This window comes from Myotis brandtii, unplaced genomic scaffold, assembly GCF_000412655.1.
Source record: "Myotis brandtii unplaced genomic scaffold, ASM41265v1 scaffold423, whole genome shotgun sequence".
In the NCBI taxonomy this organism is placed as follows: Eukaryota; Metazoa; Chordata; class Mammalia; order Chiroptera; family Vespertilionidae; genus Myotis; species Myotis brandtii.
The window spans coordinates 4,204,698-4,229,431 of NW_005366214.1; the positions used below are offsets into that span (position 1 = coordinate 4,204,698).

At 35.0% G+C, this 24,734-nt stretch overlaps 1 protein-coding gene across 1 annotated transcript in view; it reads right to left on the reverse strand.

Annotated features, from left to right (window-relative positions):
- Positions 1 to 7,432: 7,432 nt before the first annotated feature.
- The window catches only part of LOC102254607 (leucine-rich repeat-containing protein 9), an 89,211-nt gene continuing 71,909 nt past the window's right edge, over positions 7,433 to 24,734 (reverse strand). Inside the window, exons 28-32 of the mRNA XM_014545953.1 lie at positions 22,144 to 22,212; positions 16,483 to 16,623; positions 11,342 to 11,474; positions 8,563 to 8,731; positions 7,433 to 7,693 (exon numbers count right to left, since the gene is read on the reverse strand). Coding sequence (XP_014401439.1) covers positions 7,636 to 7,693; positions 8,563 to 8,731; positions 11,342 to 11,474; positions 16,483 to 16,623; positions 22,144 to 22,212 — 570 coding nt within the window. The 3' untranslated portion in view covers positions 7,433 to 7,635. The remainder of the gene's footprint in view (positions 7,694 to 8,562; positions 8,732 to 11,341; positions 11,475 to 16,482; positions 16,624 to 22,143; positions 22,213 to 24,734) is intronic.

The following is a 24,734-nucleotide window of genomic DNA, read 5'->3' on the forward strand; positions in this document are numbered from 1 at the left end:
TTGCTTCAAAAAGAAGAAAATACCTAGGAATAAATTTAACCAAGGATGTAAAAGACCTGTTCTTGGAAAATTATAAGACACAGCAGAAAGAAATTGAATATGATTCAAATAAGTGGAAGCATCTACCATGTTCATGGGTAGGAAGAATTAACATCATTAAAATGTTCATACTACCCAAAGCAATCTATACATTCAATGCAATGCCTATCAAGATACCAATGATATATTTCACAAAACTAAAATTAATATTTCAAAAATAAGACCCCGAATAGCATCAGTGATCTTGAGAAAGAAAAACAAAGTTGGATTCATCACACTACCTGGTATCAAACTGTACTATAATGCCATAGTAATTAAAACAGCATGGTACTGGTATAAAAACAGACATATAGATCAATGGAACAGAATAGAGAGACCAGAAATAAACCTCATTAATATGCTCTCAATATACTGAAGCCCCAATATTCTTCCCCTCAATATCCTGAAAAGACACATAAATATTATGAATAAAATTATTTTTATTGATCTTTTGAATATAACTGAAAAAGTAATCGAAATCTATGCAGGATCAAATATTAGAAACAAATTCTAATTTTTAAAAGTTGTTTTTGAGTTACAAGAGAAAAATGGTTCCCAATCAAAACCTTTTTTTTCATTTTTATTTTCTCCACAAAAATAATGCTTTTTAAAAAAAATAAGTTTTGCTTTTATTATCTTTAATAGCTGTTTTTGATGATTTCTGAAATACTCATGCTGTAAGTATATATTTCTACTCTTATTATAATGCATTAAAATATGAAAACAGCACCATATTAAAACAATTCCATGGTACTAGGCAATCTTCACTGTTCCTAAAGTCTATTGTAGGTGTTTAAATTCTTGATAAAGTCAGTTAATTAGTCAGATGAGCTAACTCTTAAAAATATTAAATAGGTATTTACAACATTTAATAACAATTACTAAAGGATGACAATTATGTGGCTGACATTCTCATAGTTATTCTTTTTGAGTTTTAACAATGGCACAGCCTGTTAACATTAACACGTTTGGGTTTTAGTTTATTTAGTTTCTATGTATAGAGGTTTTAGATATATTTCTATACATATATTTATACCTCTATTCAAAGCATAATATAACAATATAATGATGCTTCTTTTCACTGTACATGAAAATATTAGAACTTTCATCTAACTTGAAAAATTATTTCAGTATCTCAGTAGTTGAAAGAACATACACACACAAAATAAGCCAGAAGACAAAAGCACAAATCAGGGATCTTGGCCATAATCAACTTCCAATGTTATATCCTCAATTCAGGACACATTCTACATCCTTTTCTTTAGCTACATTTTTTTTCTAAAATGGTAAATCATGTACAACTATCAGCCTGAGGCACTATATAAATAATTGAAAATAAAATTTAATTTATTCTACTTCTAAAACAGGAAAGTATATCAATGCATTTAATAAAAGTTTCCCCAAAATCTAGAAAACAAGTCTTCTGATTGACTTCCAGGTAATTAAAAACATTAAGCCAATCAGTTATCTCAAGGTATACTATTCTGTGAGTTATATGTGTTATCCAGGTTAATTTTCAAGTTTTTGTAATTGTACACCTGCAACTTTGCCGCTAACTCTAAATTACCTTTTTTGTTATTGGAGGACAGGAAGTTTGACATACATAGTGCACTGACTGAGATAGACTACAACATTAAATTATCATAGTTATATATGAGACCTATATATTGTATTTTTACTTCCATGTATTGTGTTTGTATAGATAGTATGTATATATGAAATTCACAGATGTACACTATGTTGTTGCTCAAAAACTCCAATGGTGGCACTTTAAAGACTATTTTATTATTAATAAGGGCTTAATACCTAAAACCGAACAGAGTCCTTCACAAGATAAATTAACCAGGGAAATATGCCAATTTTGACTTCATTTCCATCCTATTGAATGGCTGCATTCATTCCCTTTAAATTTAAAGCTCTTCATTCTACGGTTCCTCAACACTCTATATAGAATTACAGCTTGCTTTTCACCTATCTTTTAACAGTTTAACAGAGATGGCTGGAACAAGTCCATTGTTCCAATTGTATGTAGCTTAAAAAGCTCTGCAGTATTTTACTCTTTTCATTGTATCTGGCTTCCTTGAGTGCTCTGCTCACTGCATTTTACTTGTACTCTCTCTGTTTTCTAAATCCATTTATGCCTATTCTTTCTGAGACACTTGTTTGTCTGGGATCTCAAATTGACTTCTCCCCATTCTATTTCCTTAACTAAAAATGCACCATTAAGGTTGATTGAACTCTTTTAAAGCACTTCATAAAAAATGAAAGCCCATAAGAAAGTAGGCTACCATTGTTTGTAAATACCTGTTTTCAACCAAATTGATAGTAATAAGAAATAATTGGAAACTTTAAAATGTTATTGATATATTTTTTACAGATTAGTCTTTTTTTGTTGTTCTTGAGAAACATACTTGTAAAACATTCGGGGGAAAGGTGGGTTGAGGAGCGGCATTGTGTTATAATTAAAGATGGAACAAATAGAGCCAAACTACTAAAATTATCTGAAACATTTTCTAAGAAATATAATGTTTTACTATAAGCATGATATGCAGATCTATACCTTTTAAACCACATGACCTTATTTTTTTTCTATTTAAGATATAGATACTGTTATTTAAAAATAAATATAACCATAAATGGTTTACATAACCATAAACCATAATTGGTTTACAAAAATAGTTAGGTCATCACTAACCTTTTCTCTTATTTGTAATGTTTAATAATGGAACTCTGCTGGTATAAAAGATTTTTAAGCAAATTGAAAGTTAATTAGAATTATATTACAAATCAGATGTAAATGTAGAATATTATTTGTAAAAGTATTGCACATTAATTTTTATTTTAATGTTTGATCAAAATGTCATTAATTTAAGTAAGTTACCAAACTATATTATCCCAATGGACTTTTATTCAGGGCATATAGAAATATGTTTATTTTTAATTATACAGTATAAGGAAAAATCTATTCTAATTTTTAAATTAGCATTTCAGAATCACAGGTATTTTATATGGAAAATAATGATGTTAATGAATTGGCTTTTTGTTTTACCTAAAAGAGCATATAGTTAAGGTAAGGCCTAATAAATAGGACATAAATGATAAATAATTTTATTTCAGGTAATTAACAGTTTCAAAGCTACTTCTTTCTAAGTTCCTTTGAATGTAGCATTTTCAGGTTACAGCATTTCATGTTTTTGCCAAAAAGTCATTCATTTTATTTTAATTAGAAGGAAAAATAATTATCAAAATAAAATTTTAAAATAAAAATGCACAAATTAGATCTGAGAAATGTCTTTGCAGTAGTCTACAAAACAATTTTATTCACAAATGAAAAAAGGAGTAAGAATAGAATAGTATAATTCATATATTTATAAGATAAAAAATTGTAGAAATAAAATATTACTAATAAAATAACTGTGTGCTTCTGGCTGTCAGCAAACTAAATTTGCAATTTGGTATAAGTTTTCTTTAAAAATATTTCAATAATGGAGAAAAGTGCAGAGAGGAACAGGGAAGGTAATTAAGCACTACAGCATGAGTAACAGTAAGATCTAATGTTTTAAAACATTAAACACTTCTCATAATGTATGATACTTATGAATAAGCAGTGAAATGCCATGTTAATTAAATATAAGGATTATTTTAAAACTAGTCATGAGTGCCTGCAAGCACACACAAAAATCTGTTCACAACCATAGTTGATTTTGTATCGTCAGAGAAATCCAGAACTATAAAAATAGAAGTAAGTATAGTTCTTATTGAACAATTAATTATAGTCCATCTTCATATATTAAAATCAAAAGATTACTCTGGCATCATCTATATTCAATTCAGCATAGTAAACTGCTAATCTGTAAAGTGCCCTAATTTTTTAGCTTTCCATGTTGTTTATGGAATTGTCCTTGAATTTAGAACAAGTCATATAATCATGTATATAATCATGCAAAACAAATCTATCAAAATATTTGCTGGGAATAAAATACTAATTTTACTGTAGAAAATTTCCCTAAATACACCAGAAGAAGTGAATAGTTTACAGTTTTTACATACACTAGGACTCTACAACAGCTGCTTAATGGCACATTAGTAAGAATCAAATGTCAATTTACTTGTAGTAACTGAAAGCCAATGAATTTAGAGTTGAAAAAAATCTAGGATTTGGTGTGATATCTGCTCTTTTACTTTTAAAGCCAATCCTATATAATAAAAGGCTAATATGCAAATTGTCCCCTTGATCGGGAGTTCGGGAGTTTGACCAGGGTGCGGGGTTGGCCAGCCAACCACCCGCAGCCCGATCGGGGGTGGGGCTGGCTGGACCCCACCTGTGCATGAATTCATGCACTGGGCCTCTAGTCTATATATATAAAACCCTAATATGCCAATGGACCGAACGGCAGAACAACCGAACAACCAGTCGCTATGACATGCGATGACTACTAGGGGGCGTGCGTGGAACATGGCAGGCATCGGCAGCAGGTGGCAGAGTGTGGAACATGGTGGTCATCAGCTGTGGCAGGATGGTGGAGCAGATGAGTGGGGGCGCCAGTCACTGTCATCGGGGTGAGCCTCTGTTGGTTACTGAAAATTCTTCGCTCCCGCACACCATGGTCCCGCCAGGTGCTCGCACCCGTTGCCGGTGCTGGAGCTGATGCTCGCACCCACTGCCGGTGCCCGGCGCCGGCCCCAATCACTCTCTAGGTGCTCTCAGTGGTTGTAAGCGGCGGCTGCCAGCCCTGAATGCCCCTCAGGGCTTCTCCACCTCCCCCTGCTCCTAAGGGGTGATCGGGACCAGCAGCTGCCTCTCGCACCCGCTGATGGCGCCAGTCCCAATAGCTCTGCACCATCAGAGGGTGCGAGCGGGGCCAGCGCTGTCAGTGTGTGGGAGCAGCAGGAGCAGGGCTGCTGGCAGAGAGAGGACCAGGGGCCACAGCGGGAGGTGCTGAGTCGGGGTGCAGAGGATGGGCCAAGTTCCATTCAAGGTGCATACATTCATGCACTGGGCCCCTAGTTTATCTATAAATAAAGACATTTCATATCTACTTCATATGGTTGTTATTGGGATAAACCATGTTAAAACATGGACTAGTGGTTTGTAGATTTAAAGCACTACCTGTCTGTTTTGTTGCAATGAGTTGTGAAGTGTGTTACAAATAATTTATAACTATAACTTAAAATTTTAGTCTGTGACTTACTTAGACAATTTAGAGCAAATCTAAAGTCACTCCTACAAAAGCATCCCTCATATTCAAGTACATTTTTATTTGTTTTATTGAATAAGAAAGGGTGAAGTTATAGCTGTTGTTTTATGAGGTACACATAACCAATGGCTAAACCTATATAGGCATTCCCAGGGGAGTATGTTGTATATTATGTCAGTATCATCTGCCATCAGAATGACTGTGCTAAATTATGTTAGTAATCACCCCTTATAAAAAAATTATTTTATATAAATATTTATATTAAATTATTCCACATAAATTATTTATTGTATATTTATATTAAAATATTTCTAAGGTTGGGTTTGTGTCTGTTTTCTGTACCTAGCAATGCTTAAATACATGTTTATTATTATTCTTAGCATGATTATCAAATTATATATGCAAATTTATCTTCAAGGAGAAATTCAGATGTGTTTTAAAATTTATGAAATAAGATATCTCAAAATTTAATAATGTGTACATAAGAATGAAGTTATATATCTGAAATATATTATAAATTAATAGGAAAAATAGCTAAAAAATTTTGGCAAATGTTAAGTGGATGCTGAATAATGAGTTATTTTTTTCCTGCTTTATACTTTTCTATTCTTGTAAAATTTTCTCCAGTGAAAACCTGTTACATTTATTTGTCTTACCCAGATTTTTATTTTAAAAAACACATTTTATTATAAAAGTAGAATGTATTTGGTATTTCATTTATACATTATCATAAAAGTAAAAAAAGGCAGATGATGCCCAGTTAGTAACAAATAGTGAACAGCAGACCCTTATCACTACACAGTAATGTAAGCAGTTGTCAAAACTAATGGGCAACAAAGACATCTTCTGGACATCTTAAGAACTGCACAGTTGTTTTTTAAACAAAGGATCTTATTTCTACCTAAGAATAATAGTTTTTTAAAAACCACACATTAAAAAGTGTAAAATCAATTTGTATTAGGTTTGAAATTTTAAATATTACATGATTTAATTACAAACATACAGCCTTTAAAGAAGAAAAGATACAAAGTTGTTGCATACACATTGAAATTCATTTCCAAAGTATCTTTTAAACTATTTCCAGATAAATTTAAAAATACAAATATTTTAGTAAAATTAATTTATTTTCATGTAAAGAACATAAAATAGTATGAAAACTATATGCAATTTTGAACAAATACTTGAAAAATTTAAAGAGAATAGGTCATGAATCATGGAGCTCATTTATGTTAAAATCTGACTGGTAATTTAGTCATTAATTAATTTGAAGAACTGTATTTAACAAACAAGCACATTGAACATCATATTTGATTTGTGATATGTGCTAGTACTATGCAATGTGATATTTTAGAAAAATTATTTCCAGTGAAATATAATTATTAAGGGTCCAAATTTTAAATGTCTATTCAGTTTGAACATATGTTCTTTTTAGCCTAAAACTGTTTGTAAAATTATAACACTATAGGCAATTAACAAATTTTGTATATGAAATAGCACTCAGTTATTCTTAGAGCATGAATGACTTGTTGAACTCACAATTAGCCACCTTTAGGAAGAGCTAGCTATTGATGTCCAGGTTTGCCTCTAAACAATTCTTAGAGCAAACCCAGTTTGAGGATTTTTTTTCCAAGTATAGTCCTAAAAAAACTGATCTGTGATTCAACTGGTTAAACTCAACTTGCTTTAGTAACAATTGTTTGGTAAGAACTGTATGCTTTAATTTAAGGTAACTCTAAATGAACATATTTTACAAATGAAAGCATGCTTATTTTCCTAAAATTACGTTTCTTAGTATCTTCATATGATAGACCACAACGAGATTTTATAACCAAAGGTTTCCAATACCAGGACTAAATATTTGAGCCTTTGGACTTTTATGTCACTTGTATCTTTTTAAATTGTTGTATGATATAATAGTTAATAATTTTTCTAATATAGAAATCTAATTGAATAATTAAGGTAACCATAAAAAAAATTTAAGAGAGAGCCAGTGTTGCTCAGTGGTTGTACATCAACCCATGAACTAGAAGGTGATGGTTTGATTCCCTGCCAGGGCACATGCTCAGGGTGTGGGCTGGATCCCCAGTAAGGGGGCGTGCAGGAGGCCGCTGAGCCTTGATTCTCTCTCATTGATGTTTCTATTGCTCTCTCCCTCTTCTTTCCTCTCTGAAATCAATAAAAAAATATTTTTAAAAAGTTAGTAAATGAAATTCACTAAGGGTGACAAAGATTACCTTCACATGAAACTGAAGTGCTTTAGTAACATACGTAACATGATTATCTCCCCCGCCCCCACCCCCGACATTATCTGCTAGTTTTTGCACAACTACTAAATAGAAAGAGGTTTCTTGGTGTATGTTCATTTCTCTTTAGGTAGTGCCATTCTATTTGATCTTGGGAAGTGTCTGCCAGGAATTCTGTCAGAAATAAAATATTTGAGTCAAATAATTGTGACAAGTTCTTGATCAGCTAACTTAAGATAATTCTGCAGTAAATAATTTCTGTATTTTATATGTGTAAAGTTCAAAAAGATACAAAAGAGAAAATGATCCTAATTTTTGGCTATCTAAAAATTGGGTTATCCTGAGGACTCAATGGGACATGACTGATTACAGCAGGGAAGTCAGTACAGCAAGAGCCAGGCCTAAGCTAGATCTGCTGCTGAGTAGGTCCCTCTAATAGATGACCTAGAGCTTGGCCACCAAGAGGCTGGTAGACAGGTAACAATTGGAAATCAAGGCAAACAGGTTTTGAGCAGCAGAGTGAGTTCTTAATGAGAAGTAGCAGGCTCTTAGGCATTGAGCTGGCCTCTAGGGCTAGAGTCCAGAAGGGGGAAGGGCAAATAGGAGCTATCAGGAGAGATTTGAAGAATTTACAAAATTCTCAGTCTTTGTGATTTCAGAGAGTTGAAATTATTGTTTAAAACATAAGTGATCTGCTTTGCATATTCAGTGAGTAGAAGTGACTTGGGAGAGAATACAATTAAAAGTAGTTCCCATGTAATTATTTCAATTTTCCCTCACACAAGTACTAGGTGAGCACTCTTCTACCTTGATAGCCATTCTAACTAAGCCTTTTTGGATTATGATGCAAAAATACTGGACTTCAGGAAAGATTTGGTGAATGTGGGATAAGAAGTCCATGCTATGTGATAGTTTTTCTCAGTTCTCAGAATGAATATGCAATAGTATATAACAATATTTCCTATTTTTATAAATGACTAGCAGATTTAAGAAAGTTTTTTTTTAATGATGAGAAATTATATTAAAGCACAGAATAGCTTTACCTTCCCTCATCTTGGTTGCTTTGGTACATTTGTGCCGTTGGAGATGCCATATTCTGATGTGATAAAAGAGACGGAGAGAGCGTTATTCCTCTGAGTTGCCGAAAAGCTATTTCTGCATGGATGCTCCGAGGATTATTTGTCAAAATTCCTGCATTCTTGGTTTTTTTTTCTGAAATTAGTAGTTATGAAACAATAGATACATTAAGTAATAAAATAAATGATAAAAATTTGTCCTTCAGCTGAATGTATGCTACACATATTTCATAATATGAATTAAAATTTTTAATAAATATAGAATTGTAATATATTTTTTAGCACTTAATAATGCTTAACTCTCTGAGCTAGTGAATCAATTTGATCCTTTCTAGCTTTTTTTAAGTTGAATTTATTGGGATTACATTGTTCAATAAAATATGTAGGTTACAAATGTACAGTTCTACAGTACATCATCTGCACATTGCATTATGTGTTCACCATCTCAAGTCTAGTCTCCTTCCATCACCATTCATCCCGTTTATCCTCTTCAATCTGCCCTCTCTAGGTAATTTTTAAGAATATAAATATCCAGAGCAGTGTACTATAATAGATGTATAGATAAAATGACCATAATTCTCAAAATAAAAACTGACAAAACATTCTATATAATAAAAGGCTAATATGCAAATAGACCAAATGGTGGAACAACCGGACAAACGAACAACTGGTCCCTATGACATGCACTGACCACCAGGGGGTGTACGCAGAACATGGCAGGTGTTGGCCACAGCAAGATGGTGGAGCAGGTGAGTGGGGACACCATACCAAGGCGGGCACCGGTTGCTGTCATCGGGACGAGCCACTGGTGGTTACTGAAAATTCTTTGCTTGCACCTGTTGCCAGTGCTGGCCCCGCTGGCACCCACAGCTGGTGCTGGAGCTGCCACTTGCACCCGCTGCTGGCACCTGGTGCCAATCCCAATCGCTCAGCACCATCAGCAGGTGTGAGCTGGGGCTGCCAGCCTTGATTGCCCCTGAGGACCTCTCCACCTCCCCTTGCCCCTAAGGGGCAATCAGGGTAGCAGCAGGGACACCATACCAAGGTGGGCACCTGCTCACACCCACTGCTGGTGCTGGCCCAAATCACTCTGCACCATCAGCAGGTGTGAGTGGGGCTGGTGCCGTCAGCACGTGGGAGTGGCAGCAGTGGGAGCGGGACTGCCAGCAGAGAGGGGACTGGGGGCCATGGCAGGAGGGGCCAGGCAGGAACATGGAGGATCGGCTGAGACCCACCCCTGTGCCCACCGCAGCCTCGCAGCCCACAGTTCCTTTCAAGGTGCACGAATTCGTGCACTGGACCCCTAGTAGACTATAAGAAATCACAGGATCTTTCCAGAAAATCCTAAAAGATAGTTGCACAATGAATCTTGAAGAAAGATATCTGAGAAGGAAGTTATGGAGATGAATCCAGGGTTGAACTAATGCCACATACATTGACTAGAGGCTCAGTGCACAAAATACATGCACTCAGGGGGGAGGGGGTCCCCCAGCCCAGCCTGCACCCTCTCGCAGTCAGACATCCTTAGCACTGCCTCGGAGGCGGGAGAGACTCCTGCCACCGCTGCTGTGCTTACCAGCCATGAGCCCAGCTTCTGGCTGAGCGGCACTCTCCCTGTGGGAGCACACTGACCATCAGGGAGAAGCTCCTGTATTGAGTATCTGCCCCCTGGTGGTCAGTGCGATCATAGCGATGGGTCATTCCGCCATTCGGTCGATTTGCATATTAGCCTTTTATTATATAGGATGACTTTCCTGAAGATGGTATTATCTTGTTAAGAAGCCTAATAATTTGGTACATCCAGTTTTACAGATAGCTCTATTTACTAGATAAAAGCATAAACATTCTGATTATGATTAAAACCTTGAAACCATAAGTATGTAGAAGTATGAAAAATAAATTAAAAATAATATCTTAACAGAGTAAATTATGGTGGGTTTCTTTTAACTGAGTTTTCTTGAAAAATAATCACATAGAACAATCTGTTATTCTTAGCAGGCTCTTAGATCTTTTTACAGTTATTGTGATGTCCAGTTTTATTGTCCAACAGTGGCCTGAGCAATGTGGGATATTAAAAGCAATGGAAGAGATGAGCCCCTCAGAGAAGGAGCAGCTAATCCCACTTTCACCAAATGGTCGTCAGTGAAGATCTGAAATTAGGGGAAAGATCTGATCCAAGCCTGAATTAAAATGTACATAATAGAATGAACCATCTCCATGCCCTGTCCTTGTAGCATACTTTCTCCTTTAGAGCTCTGCCTCTTAAAATTCTACACTAGTATTGTCTCCATGAATATTTATGGTTTCAAGGATAAAGTCTGATCTTTTCTTTCTAAGATATCTTTTAAACCACACAAGTCTTATTATCAATATTTTTAAGCCTCTATTTTCTACTTTCAGCAGGATGTACTAATGAACTGGTATTAGTTGTCATTTGCTATAAAATATACAAAATGAAATAAAAACTTTGAAAAAAAATGTTAGGAAAGAATTGTGCAAGTATCACAATGTTTGAATTGCAAACAAATGTTTAGTTACAGCGTATTAATAGTTGAGCAGGATCAAAAAATACTACAGACTTCTTTGAAATCAGAATGGCCAGATGAAACATGCAATTTTAAAGTGTAAATTTAAAACATGCAATTTTAAGTAGTCATAGAAATTAAACAGAGTTTTATTTCAAATGAAGTGGGTTTTGTTATTTTTTTGTTTGTTGAATATTCACTTTGAAACTCTGTCAAAATACCTTCAACTTCAGGAGTTAAAGTGAAGTCAGATCCCAAGTAATGGCTAAATCCACCAGGCAGAATTATATTTGTTATCTTTATGGGAGATTTCACTTGGCCAAATGGTCCACCATCCATAGGAGCGTTGGTAAACTATGTAATAAAATAAAAACAATTAAGAACCCTCACCTCCAAAACTCAAGTCAATAGGTTTAGTTCTACCACAAGCCCCACTTGATAATAAATTTTTTTTAGGTTATGACATATATTTGTCTAAACTCAGAGTTAGTTAGAGGCAAAATCTGTTAAACAGTCTTTGGGTCTTTAACCTCCCACAGAACACTATGTTCTGTCTTTTCAGATGCATTGTATTCATCACTAGAATCCAATGTGATGGCACCGACCCCTTTCCAAAAGATCTTCACAAGAAAAATGTAGAATTAAGAAAATAAAAATTAAGCCTTTCCCCTTTGTAATGTTTGTTCTTCTTTTCTGAACAGAAACTTCTGGACGGTAGAAGTTATATCTTCTACATCTTCATATCCTCACAGTATCTCATCAGGAGCCTTGCAGTAAATTAGTTTTTCAAAACAAACAAATAAAATGAGGACTAAGAAAAGCATCTTATAACAATCACTTGTAGTGATTGTGCTCACTCTCTAAATAGTGTTTACCTTTTAAGTTAGTTGCGGATTAAGAGGCTTTTTAAAGAATTTCAGAATCAGTAAATAGAGGAGGGAGACTCTTGGTTTCCCTAGAAATTTGTGCTTTCTGTGTCTTCATTAAGACTGATCCTGTTTATACTTTTAAAAATGTAAATTCTGAATATATGACAATTTCTTTAGAGACATAGGCTTTTGCATTTGTATAAAATAACTGATTTTCTTCATATTTCAGTGAGTGTTGTCAAGAATGCCGCTTTGTAATGAACATTAAGACATCAGGGCTTTTACTAAAGCTGGCAAATCCCAAATTCCCTAAACCAATTCCTTTCTGGGGCTCTCTCCCATTACTAATCTAGAATGTTGTCAAATTTTCTTCTGAAACCAAAGCACCAAAAATGTGTTGGTTTAAAGGACAATTTTAGATTTCATTTATTCCTTCTTTATTTGCTGTTTAAAAAGAAAGAACAGCAGCAACTTCAACAACAAAAAAAATACAAAGATAACTGATAAACTTCAAAAGTATTCTGTCTCCTAAACAGCTAAAAGAAATAATGGCTCAATTTTGTTCTAGGCATGAAAATAAAAAAAATATTATTGAATTTTAAAATAGGTTTCTCTAGAACAGTGATGGCGAACCTATGACACGTGTGTCAGAGGTGACACGCAAACTAATTTTTTTGGTTGATTTTTCTTTGTTAAATGGCATTTAAATATATAAAATAAATATCAAAAATATAAGTCTTTGTTTTACTATGGTTGCAAATATCAAAAAATTTCTATATGTGACATGGCACCAGAGTTAAGTTAGGGTTTTTCAAAATGCTGACACACCAAGCTCAAAAGGTTCGCCATCACTGCTCTAGAATAAAGATGTCAAATATCCCATTTATATTATTAATCATGTGTTGATAAATTTTAAAAAATTACATGTTTACGTATAGAATAAGTTGACATATGTAAGAACTTAATTTTTATATATGGCTCTGATTCAAATGGCAAGAATAGGTATCTAGAATCACTCAAGACAACATCATAGCAAAGTAATGGGAAAATGAGTTCACTATATGAGAAACAGAAAAGAATAGGCATCAAGCAAACCCTCTAGTGAAATACTCATCATTGACTAAAATTTGACTTTATGTAATTTTTCTGCTATCTAAGTCAATTAATAATATATATGAAAATTAATGATCTTTAAAGTTACACTAAGTGATATCCTTACATGTAATTTAGTGAATTTATATGTAATTATATGTAATTTTTCAAATTCAGTCAACATTACCTTGAAATAGAATTTATAAATTTTAAAAATATACTTTATTGATATTTTTACAGAGAGAAAGGGAGAGGGATGAGAGTTAGAAACATTGATGAGAGAGAAACATCAATTTAGCTGCCTCCTGCACACTCCCTACTGGGGATGTGCCCGCAACCAAGGTATATGCCCTTGACCGGAATCGAACCTGGGACCCTTCAGTCCACAGGCCGACGCTCTATCCACTGAGCCAAACCGGTTAGGGTGAATTTATAAATTTTAATGTGACGATTTTTATAGGTCTCTCACTGGAGCCCTCACATATATGGTGTGGTAGGCAGAAAATCCATCCCCCGAAAAAATGTCCACACCCTAATCTCCAAAACCTGTGACTACATTACCTTACATGGTAAAGGGACTTTTCAGTCATAATTAAATTAAGGATTTTGAAATGGGTAGATTATCCTGGTTTATCTAGGTAGGCCCAACACAATTATAAGGTTGTATTTAGTCCTTAGAAGAGGAAGGCAGGAGGGTCAGAGTGAAAGAAGATGTAATTTAATGATGGAATCAGAGGTCAAAATAATGCCATTGTGGAAGAGGGCCATGAGCCTCTAGAAGTTTGAAAAGACAAAGAATACATTCTCTCCTAGAGCTTCTAGAAGGAATGCAGCCCTGCCAATACTTTTGATTTTAGCTCAGTAAGACTGATTTTTTGGACTTTTGACCTTCAGAACTGTAAGATAAAAAAAATTGTGTTGTTTCAAGTCACTAAACCTAAGGTAATTTGTTATAGCAGGAATAGGAAACCAAAGTTTTCCACTCCTGGAAGCAAGTAGTGACTTGCTCCAGAAATATGAAATAGAGAAAGGGAAAGGAGGCTTAAATCACTGAATTAAATTTTATTTGATTATTTGTTGAGCTTTGAAAGACTGGAACTTGTGACAATAATTTCAGTAGATGACAATAGATTGTTCTCTTTCTTAGATATATCATACAGATTAGTAACTAAGAATTTTTTTTTCACAAAACATAGTTTTTAGAAAATTTTTTTTGAGATATAACCCACAAATAAACCAGTTTCCTTGGCCTAATCTAGGTAATCTTTATTAACATTGTACACCTTAAGTCTCACAGGCCTCCGTAGCTCCTTTGACCTATAATAGAATCTTCTTGGTTAATTAAAAAAAAGTCAAGGTTACTAAAAATGTCAGGGAATAATTAAGAATTATACATATAATTCATATTTCTCTTTAAAAATTTTAAAGCATAAAATACATGCATTCAACAATGTTTTGATGAAGGGCCAAGGTCTTCTCTGTAAGCAAGAGTCCCTTGATTGGTATTTTATCTGATTGTTCTTGGATAAATCACACCTAAGGTTTTGCCTACAATGTCTAGTTTTGGTTTCTTTAAAGTAGCAAGAATTTAAAGACATCTGGAGAAAATTTGAACACAAGAATCTGTCTAGATTTTAAAAAGAATTTTCCCACATATTTTGTCTGAATCTTTGTAATTTTCTCCCATATTTTGCCATTTTCCCCTCCTAACCTAATTTGACATTGTGTGTGTGTGTGTGTGTGTGTGTGAGAGAGAGAGAGAGCTTTATTGACCTTCCAAAGTATCCTGTTTGGTTTTCATAGAAACAGAGAAATAGTAATTTAAATTTGCATTTTAGTGTATCTGCTTATTTAAAATAAGAGAACATTAAATCTTGAGAACACACACAGCCAACTCTTGAAAAATATGTGAATATATTACTAAAAGTTAAAATGGACTGGAGAGGAATATAGCATATTCAGTGTGCTCTGGGATTTAGTTTGTTTTACAGAGGGAATGGAGAGAGTCGGCTAATCTAAGTGAAAGCAACTATAGTAAAGTCATATAGTAAGTCATATCTCTTTCCTCAACATAACTTTTAGAAGTAATCTTCATTTGCTAACGTCTATGCTCTCTGGCTTTTATTTACATTAAAGGTTCACTTACCTTCTCACTGCCCTTCTCCCACCAACAATACCAACCAGTCCAGGTCTTCATAATCTCCTTCTTGGATTATTTTAAAAGCTTTTTAACTGGTTTTCCTGTCTTTAGCCTCTTCTTTCTAAACCCTTGCAAAGGCATTGCTCTAATCATGCTGCTTCTTTTAAAAAAATATATCATAGCTTTTATGTGTTAAATTTAGTCTTTGGAGGATGGTCAATGATAGAATTTCCTTATGATATGCTTTGGTGGCTTCTCTCTCTAATTTATTTCCTACCATTTTTAGGAAAGAATACCTTTTTAGGGTTCATGGGTAAAGGCCCAATTATTCTACCAATATACAGAAAAAGAGATACACATCTCTCTTGTTAGATGAACTACACAGTCCAGAGAGTTGTGGTTAGAATTCCTTCCTTCCCTTCCTATCTAAGTGGAAAGAGTTTTGCTAGTTTCTGTTTATAAAAGTGACTAGAGGCCTAGTGCATGAAATTTGTGCACTGGAGGGGGGGGGTGTCCCTCAGCCCGGCCTGTGCCCTCTTGCAGTCTGGCACTCTTCGGGGGATGTCCACCTGCTGGAAGTCAGACATCCCTCTCGCAGTCCGGGACCCCTTGCTCCTTCAGGGGATGTCCACCTGCTGGAAGTCAGACATCCCTCTTGCAGTCCGGGACCCCTTGCTCCTTACTGCCCGCCTGTAGTGGAGGCAGGAGAGGCTCCCACCACTGCTGCTGCCCTCGCCATCCGTGAGCCTGGCTTTTGGCTGAGCAGTGCTCCCCTTGTGGGAGTGCACTGACCACCAGGGGACACCTCCTCCAGTGAGTGTCTGCCCCTGGTGGTCAGTGCATGTCATAGTGACTGACCGTTCCACCAGTCGTTCCGCCATTCGGTCGATTTGCATATTAGGGTTTTATTATATAGGATATGTTGTAGTTTCTTACCTTAGAGCATTATCATACATATTGAGCAAGAGGCACACATTTTAAATAATTAGCTTTATATCAAAGTATGTTATTAGAAAAAGGAGCTCCCCTGGCTTGTGAGTGTGTGTGTGTGTGTGTGTGTGTGTGTGTGTGTGTGTATATGTTGAGTGCTCTATTCACCAGATCAAGTCTTTGATAGTAATCACTAAAAAGATACTAAATAATCTACAAAAACATCATAGCCTGGGTTTAAATATTTAAGTAAAAATGCACAAGATAGAATGTTCATTTACTAATAATATATATATTTTAAAAGAAAAGGTATAAATAATATAATTATTACCGAGTTTTTCCTTGCTTGTAGTTCAGAGAAGTGAAATTCAGCTTTTGCCCTATCATCTGAATTCACAGGAATTCCATCTAACATCTGTAAGTTAGGTAGTCGAAATATGAGCATATGGCGATGTACCATTTTCCTAGAAATCTGATTAAAGATAAAAATAATTTGTTAAGAAAATCTTTTATTTCAAATGTTAACTTTTATAGAGAAGGAAGTTTAGCATGGGCAACAAAGAGGTAGATGATACAAATATGAGCTCCCTTTTTGAAAGATTTCTCAATTCCCTGTTACGCTAAATGAAAGTAAGAACTTTTCTTTTTTCTAACTAAGGCTACCATTTGGAGGTTTAGTCCCTTTTTTAGAGTACATCTATAATAATACAAGCGCAATATGCTAATTAGACTGGACAGCTGAATGACCATCCAGACGTCCTTCTGGCTGAAGCCAGGGTTGCGAGGGCCGAACCCCTTGCACGAATTTCGTGCATCAGGCCTCTAGTATATAATATTGTTCATTAATTCCAGGCAATCCTACCTCAGGAATAGGATTGTATTATAAAAGTTCACTTGTAAGTAATTAGTTTGAAGCATATTTTCCAACAGGCACTATCCAGTTTAATTCAATACACATCTATTGAACTGTATAATCTATCACTTCATAGTACCAAACTACTCTTAAAAATATTTGCATATGTGCATAAGAAGGTGTGGAGAAAGAGTTAACATAGTAGGCCTGAGGTTGTTATTTTTAGAAGGGTCTGCTTACAAGGATAGCTCTTGACTAATGTTTGGTACTTCGATTTTGGAAGTGTTTCCACCATCCTTAACTTTCACTGTACCTAGATTACTTATACAATAATATGATTTATGCTCAACCTGCTTTCCTTCTGAGATCCTGGAATTTTGGTATGTGATAGGCATAGGGTACCTATGTGACTAGCCCCCAACAAAATTCTTGAGTGCTAAGTCTATTGGGATTCCCTAGGCAGAAACATAGCACACATGTTGCTGCATTTTTGTTGCTGAGTGAAGAGTATGTATTGTGTGACTCCTCATGGGAGAGAAATAGCATAAGGAAGGCTGCACATGGATTTCTCCAGACTCTGCCTATGTCTTTTTCACTCATCACCTGGCTGTGTATCCTCACTATACCACTGTAAAAAATCTTAGCCATAAGTACAACTATATGCTAAGTCCCACAAGCCAGTCCTTCTAGCAAATCCTTGAACATGGGGACTGACAACACAATCATGTGTTGTGCTATTTGTGATAACAAAACAGTCATCAAAAGGGATGAATAAACAATTTATTTCTTAAAAATGTAGCAGATACATAAACATTAATGGAGAGAGGTCTCCAAGACAAATAATTGAGTGAAAGGAAAAATTTGACCACATTTTTGGCCATGAAGCAAGCTTAGTAAATACCAAAGATTATAATAAATAGGTTCCTCTAACTAAAATGTAATAATGTGGCAGGGTAGTAAGAAGCTAGGAAAATTCCTGGGCAAGTAGAACGGGGAAACTGAGATAAGAAAATTAAGCATGGACAAACAGTTTGGGCAGCTTTCAGCTATCTTGTGAATCACAAGACCTTATCTTACCCAAGCAAGACACTTGAGAGTAAGTGGTTTATACCTCTCCTTCTAACCAGAGAATACATAGCCTAAATCACCCTGGCCTGGGAAAATAGAGAGCAAAGGCCAAATTAATGTCATTTTTTCCAGCTAAACCCAAGGACACATAAAGTCTGGGAGACAAATAACAAAAGCCCTAAAAGCACTGGGTTGGTATCACTTAAGGGGGGAATGTTAGGCAGGACAGATTAGCTGCTAGGGCAGAAGGTGGGGAAGAGGGAAGAAAGGGGAGTTTATCTCACCCACTGAACAAAGAAGTCAGTAGTCTTGGTACTTGCCAAGATAAAATCTCCAGGTGTTTTCTAACTTCTTGGAAAAGCCACAACAATGTAAAAGGGGGACCTTGAAATCTATTCTATCTGGCAAGGGAACCTTGAAACCTATAGAGCAGCGGTTCTCAACCTGTGGGTCGCGACCCCTTTGGGGGTCGAACGACCCTTTCACAGGGGTCGCCTAAGACCATCGGAAAAACACATATATAATTACATACTGTTTTTGTGATTAATCACTATGCTTTAATTATGTTCAATTTGTAACAATGAAATTGGGGGTCACCACAACATGAGGAACTGTATTAAAGGGTCTCGACATTAGGAAGGTTGAGAACCACTGCTATAGAGGGTAAAGGTATAAAACCCTTAATCCCCCACCAGGCTGGGCACTCAGATGAGCTGAGTTGCTTGCTTGTTCTTTATGGCAAGAGTATTCTTAATAAATTTACTTGCTTTGCTTCCTTAATAAATCTGCTTGCTTGCCCAGACAGCATGACTTAGTGGTTGAGCATTGACCTATGAACCAGGAGGTCACAGTTCAATTCCTGGTCAGGGCAAATGCTGGGTTGTGGGCTCAATCCCCAGTGTGGGGCGTACGGGAGGCATCTGATCAATGGTTCTCTCTCATCATTGATGTTTCTATCTCTCCCTCTCCTTTCCTCTCTGAAATAAATAAAAATACATTTTCAAAAAAGGAATAGGAAAAACACTACATAGCAAAACTTTTAGAATGCTGCTAATGCAATATTTTGTAAACTAAAACTTATTCAGTTACAAGAAACATAAAAAATTAATGAGTGAGGAATCCACTTAAGCATCTTTTTAAAAGCAAATTCTAAGAAACTAAAAGAAAGAAATAATAAAGGGTGGAAATTAATGAAATAAAAAAAGAGAAATAATACATTTGATAAAGCCAAAATATGGTTATTTGAAAAGAGTAATACAATAGACAAACTTTTAGTAAGCCTTGTCAATAATAAAAGAAGAAAAAAGCAAAAATCAAGAAACTTAGGTATAAAAAGATAACAGATATAATGGAGATTTTTTAAATTCATGAGAATACAATGATAACAATACATTTAAAATTCAGATGAAAAGGATAATTTTATAGAAAAATAAGACTGCTTAACACTGGCTTTTGAAGAAATAGAAAACATGACTAGATTTATAGTCACTGAAGAATTTGAATAAGTAGTTTAAATCTACTTATTAAGCCCAGATGGTTTTAGAGATAATATTTAATTATCCTTTAAGGAATACGTGTCTTCTCCTAGATAAGCTAACTCATAGACTAGAAAAAGATGGAGAATTCCACAGTTAATTTCATGAGGCAAATAAAAAAGTTTGATGAACTTGAATAGTATAAGAAGATAGAATTATAGTATAAATTTACTTATTTCTATAGGTACAGATATGTATGCTACATGAAATCTTAGCAAATTAAATCCAGAAAAGTAAAAACATGACTAAATAGTATTCATCCCAAGAATTTTAGGGTGGTTAAGCACTAGAGTCTATTTTTTAAAAATGTAATATATTTTTATTGATTTCAGAGAGGGAGAGAGAGCTAGAAACATCAATGATGTGAGAGAATCATTGATTGGCTACCTCCTGCAAGCCCCTCACTGGGAATCAAGCCTGTAACCCAGGCATGTGCCCTTGACTGGAATTGAACCAAGGACTCTTCAGTCTGCAAGCCGACCCTTATCCACTGAGCCAAACTGGCTAGGGCAGCAATAGAGTCTATTAATGTAATTTACATATTGACAAATTAAAGAGAAAAACTGAGTTACCAACTAGTCAAAACCCAATATCCATTCATAATAAACTGGAAAGAAAGGAATTTCCTTAAAATGTTGAAGGTTATCTACCCATAACCTAGAGCAAACATCATATTTAACAGTGACAACTAAGACACATTCTTTTGAAGTTAGTAACCTACTATAATTGCTTCTATTCAACACTGTACCAGAGGTCCTAGTCAGCACATCAAGTGAAGTAAAGGAAATAAAAAAACATAAGGATTGGAAAGAAATAATTGAGTCATCCAATATAATAAAAGCCTAATATGCTAAATGTCTAGTCATCTGGTTGGCTGTTCAACCAATCAAAGCGTAATATGCTAATGATATGCTAAGGCTGCTCAACCGCTCTCTATGATGTGCACTGACCCCCAGGGGGCAGATAGTCGACCGGTTGACCAATTGCTATGACATGCACTGACCACCAGGGGGAAGACACTCTAACAGATGGGCCAGACATGCCCTGGAGCCCTCCTGCAGTCCCTCCCCAGCTGGCCAACCTCCCGCATCCCTTCTCAGCCCTGATAGTGCAGTGGTGGGTTCCCTTGGCCTGGTCTGTGCCTTCTCACAATCCAGGACCCCTCAGGGGATGTCGGAGAGCAAGTTTTGGCCCAATCCCACAGGCTAGGCTGAGTGACACCACTGGTGCACGAATTCGTGCACTGGGCCTCTAGTTTATAGATAATATGATAGTGTACAGAGAAAATGCAACAAAGTTTACAATCCATTAGAACTAAGAATAGAGAGTTTAGCAAGGTTCCTGGATAAAGAAGAATATGCAAAAATCAGAATTTCTATACTCCAGCAATAAACAATTAGAAAAGTGTAAAAAGACATTGTTTAAAACAGCCATTAAAACAACAATAAATCTAATCAAAGATGATTAAAACCTTTAGGAGAAAATTAAAGGACATAAAAAATGTAGGGATATTTGTGTTTATGAATGGGAAGGATTAATGCTATTACGAGAAATTAAAGGACATAAAAAATGTAGGGATATTTGTGTTTATGAATGGGAAGGATTAATGCTATAAATATTAGGGGAGACTGCTTATTGTTGTTGTTGTTTTTTTGTTGTTGTTGTTTTTTGTTTTTTTTTGGTGGAAATAGCTCTCTGATGTAACACTACTGGGCTCTCTCAATCATTTCACTTTTCCACTGGGGAAGTAGGGTGATTTAATAAATCTGGAAATAATAAATTGGGCTTGTTTAGTTCCCATCTTTCATTTTGGAAAGAGCTCACTGTTGGAAAGAGCTCACTGTTCCTTCAGAAAGTCCTCAGTCAAGTATTTTCTGCTAATGGGTAATCATGATTGCTTATTTCTGGAATCTGTTAGCAGGCCCACTTGGCTTTCTCACTAAGCTAAGCAAAATATTTTCACCTCTCATCTGCCACTATCATATTTCTCAGTTTGTTATTAGGTGAATAATGGTGCTACTTATTAGATGCCTTCAATGACTCCAACAGGAAAGGTGGCAAATTTCTTCCAAAATTAATTTAAATTCAATGCAATTCTAATTAAAATATCAAGATTCTCATATAACTTGAGAAGCTGTTTGCTGAAACTCATAGAAAGAGTAGAGGGCCAAGAATAGCCAAGACAGTGAAGAAAGAAAAACAGAAGGTAGAATAGAAGGAGAGGTGCTTACTCTATCAGATATCAAGACTTAATATAAAACTTTAGTAATTAACACAGGATAATATTGGTATACAGGAATTGGCAAATAGGCCAATGAATATAATGTAGAACCCTAAAACTGAGCCTCATGTATATGACAATGGAAGTTTATATTGGAACCAGATGAAAGAAGACACTAGTCAATAAATTGTGCTTGGAAAACTGTCTGTGAATACATAAAACAAATAAAATTAATCCTTTCTCACTTTATATAAAAATAAATTATGTGTAACTGTAAGTAAATTAACTAGTAAGTTAGAAAAGTAACATACTCACTGGATTGCCATAAATTGTAAGCTCTCTGAGAGAAGAGATACCATCAAGTTTTTCCAGTTCTGCTATATCCTATTTAAAAGTCAATAAGTTATTATTTGGTTAGATCCAACATCTTCAAATATATACTGATTTGAAGCTAATTATATATAAGTGTTGGATTGCAGCTAGCTCACGATTGAATCCTGTGAAGTGAGCTTGAGTGACAATATTCTGTATTGTTGATTAAAGACAAGTCTGTGTAATATTGATTCCAAATACATGATTGGCAGAGATGACATTCTAACATGGGAAAGAGGACATATAGCAGCAGTTACAAGAAAAGACAATTTTTTTTTCTCAGAAAAGTTATGATCTATTCTAGGACTCAGATTATAATTGATTACTTTCCTAGAGAATTGACTCAGAAGTGTGGAAAAGAAGGTGAATCAGTCTAAACAAATTTCAAATGTATATATGCAATACAACCTTAACCATAAAGGAACATATGATATTGAGTGGACTGCATCCTGATATATTTGCTGGGAATATATGTAGTTGAAAAACTATTTCTCTAGTTGAATTACTTGTATTCCCTAGGATTGGATTATTTCTTATTTATTTAACATTGGTGAAAGTTTGCAAATACAGTACATTTTGGTTATTTGCACAGAAAGTCCCAAACAAGATAAATCCAAAGAGACCCACACCAAGACATATTGTAGTTAAATGACAAAAGTTAAAGATAAAGAGACAATCTGAAGAAAGCAAGAGAAAAATGAGTCACATAAAAGGAAACCCTATATAGCTATCAGCTTATTTCTCATTTAGCAACTTTATAGGCCAGAAGGAAGTGGCAGGACATCTTTAAAGTGCTGAAAGAAAGGAACCTACAACCTAGAAGAATTTACCCAGTAAGGTTATCACTCAGAATTGAATGAGAGATAGAGTTTTCTTGACAAGCAAAAAAAGAAAGGAGTTTATCACCATTAAACCAGCTTTATAAGAAATGTTAAAGGGTCTTCTCTAAGTAGAAAAGGAAAAGCCATAACCAGAAATAAGAAAATTTGAGAAAGGGAGAACCTCACAAAGCCAAATATTCAATACATACAGCAAATCAGACATTTAAAAAGCTACTACACAGGTTAAATGAGATGCTTAAAAGTAGATGCAATTGCTGGATGTCAGATAGGGGAATCATTTAGACACAAGGACCAAGCAGGACTATAAGAATGAATTAAATAACATCTTTCAACTGTGATCCTGTGATTCTTCTTGCAGAAGCAAGACTATTGGCAACAATTTTCCAAAACATGATAGCTAAGTCAAAAGCACCAACTGGAATATGTTATCAAGAATATGCAGTGTATGAAAGACTTTAAAGTAGATTAATAAAGGACTGCAAATACCCTTTTTGGAAGTATTATTTTGCTAATTTTTCAGTGCTTTTTCCCTGCTAGGCTATAAATCCTTGTTAATTCAGGGATTATAATCTGATTGGCCAGTTGTGGAAATTAATGCTGGTGTTAGTCTATCCATGTTGGTATGAATCTAGAGAGAAGATCACTCCCAAAAAGAAAAATTGAACCGAGAGTTAAGAATTTTGAAGAACATAATATTTTCAGTAGAATTAAACAGAATCTCCAACTTAACCTTATTCTTCTCAGTTCATTTCCCCCCAGCTAAATGTATGGTCATATTAAGGTACTATAATTTGAATGGTTAGAAGAAGTTTAATGGTAAAATGATCAATTTAAATTCAATGAAAAATACCATTCCAAGGACACAATAAACAAATAAGGGCTGCTAATTAAATAATAATCAATACCCCTTCATTCAATGTATAATCTCCCATGATTTATCCTAGCGGTTGTCCTTTAGCTATCAAAACAAATAAGGGCTGATAATTAGATAATAATCAATTCAATGTATAATCATTGTATAATGATTCAATGTATAAACTCCCATGATTTATCCTAGCGGTTGTCCTTTAGCTATCTTAAATTTTGATAATAAATAAGCTTGACTAAGCATTATCCTGTTTAAGTTACTGGGGAGGAAGTTGCTATATCAGTTGATCTGCCTTTCATTCACTTTCTTTAGTGGGTTAGTGGGGTGGGGAGGTGGGTTAGAGACACTTCTAGGGAAAAGCAGGTTACCTGGTCTAAACTCCTTGTAAGTACACTGATAACTAGATGTTCTGTCAAATAGACCAATGTTATTTACTAGAAGGTCCTTGTTTATTAGATGCTCTTAGCAGATCTCTCTGGTTAAGGACTGTTTATAATAAATAAACCTAGGATGTAAAGAATTATCAGGCATGGCTCCCTATAAAATGTCTCATAAACTATAAATAAAACACTCCCTTGTTGTATGGGATCATATTGTTCGGAGAGCTCTTATTTTATTCTAAGCTGGACAGTGTGCGTGTGTGATGTGGAAAGAAAGGACCTGAGAAGCCATAGGAATGTCCCAGGTCTTGTATATTCTTGAAATTATTTGTAAAGTGTGATACTGGGTAAGACCTTTGATTCATGTAGGTCTAACTTGACAATCCTTTGTGTTAACTCAGTTGCTATCATTGGAAAGATTGTTTATAGGATAGCAATTTTCCT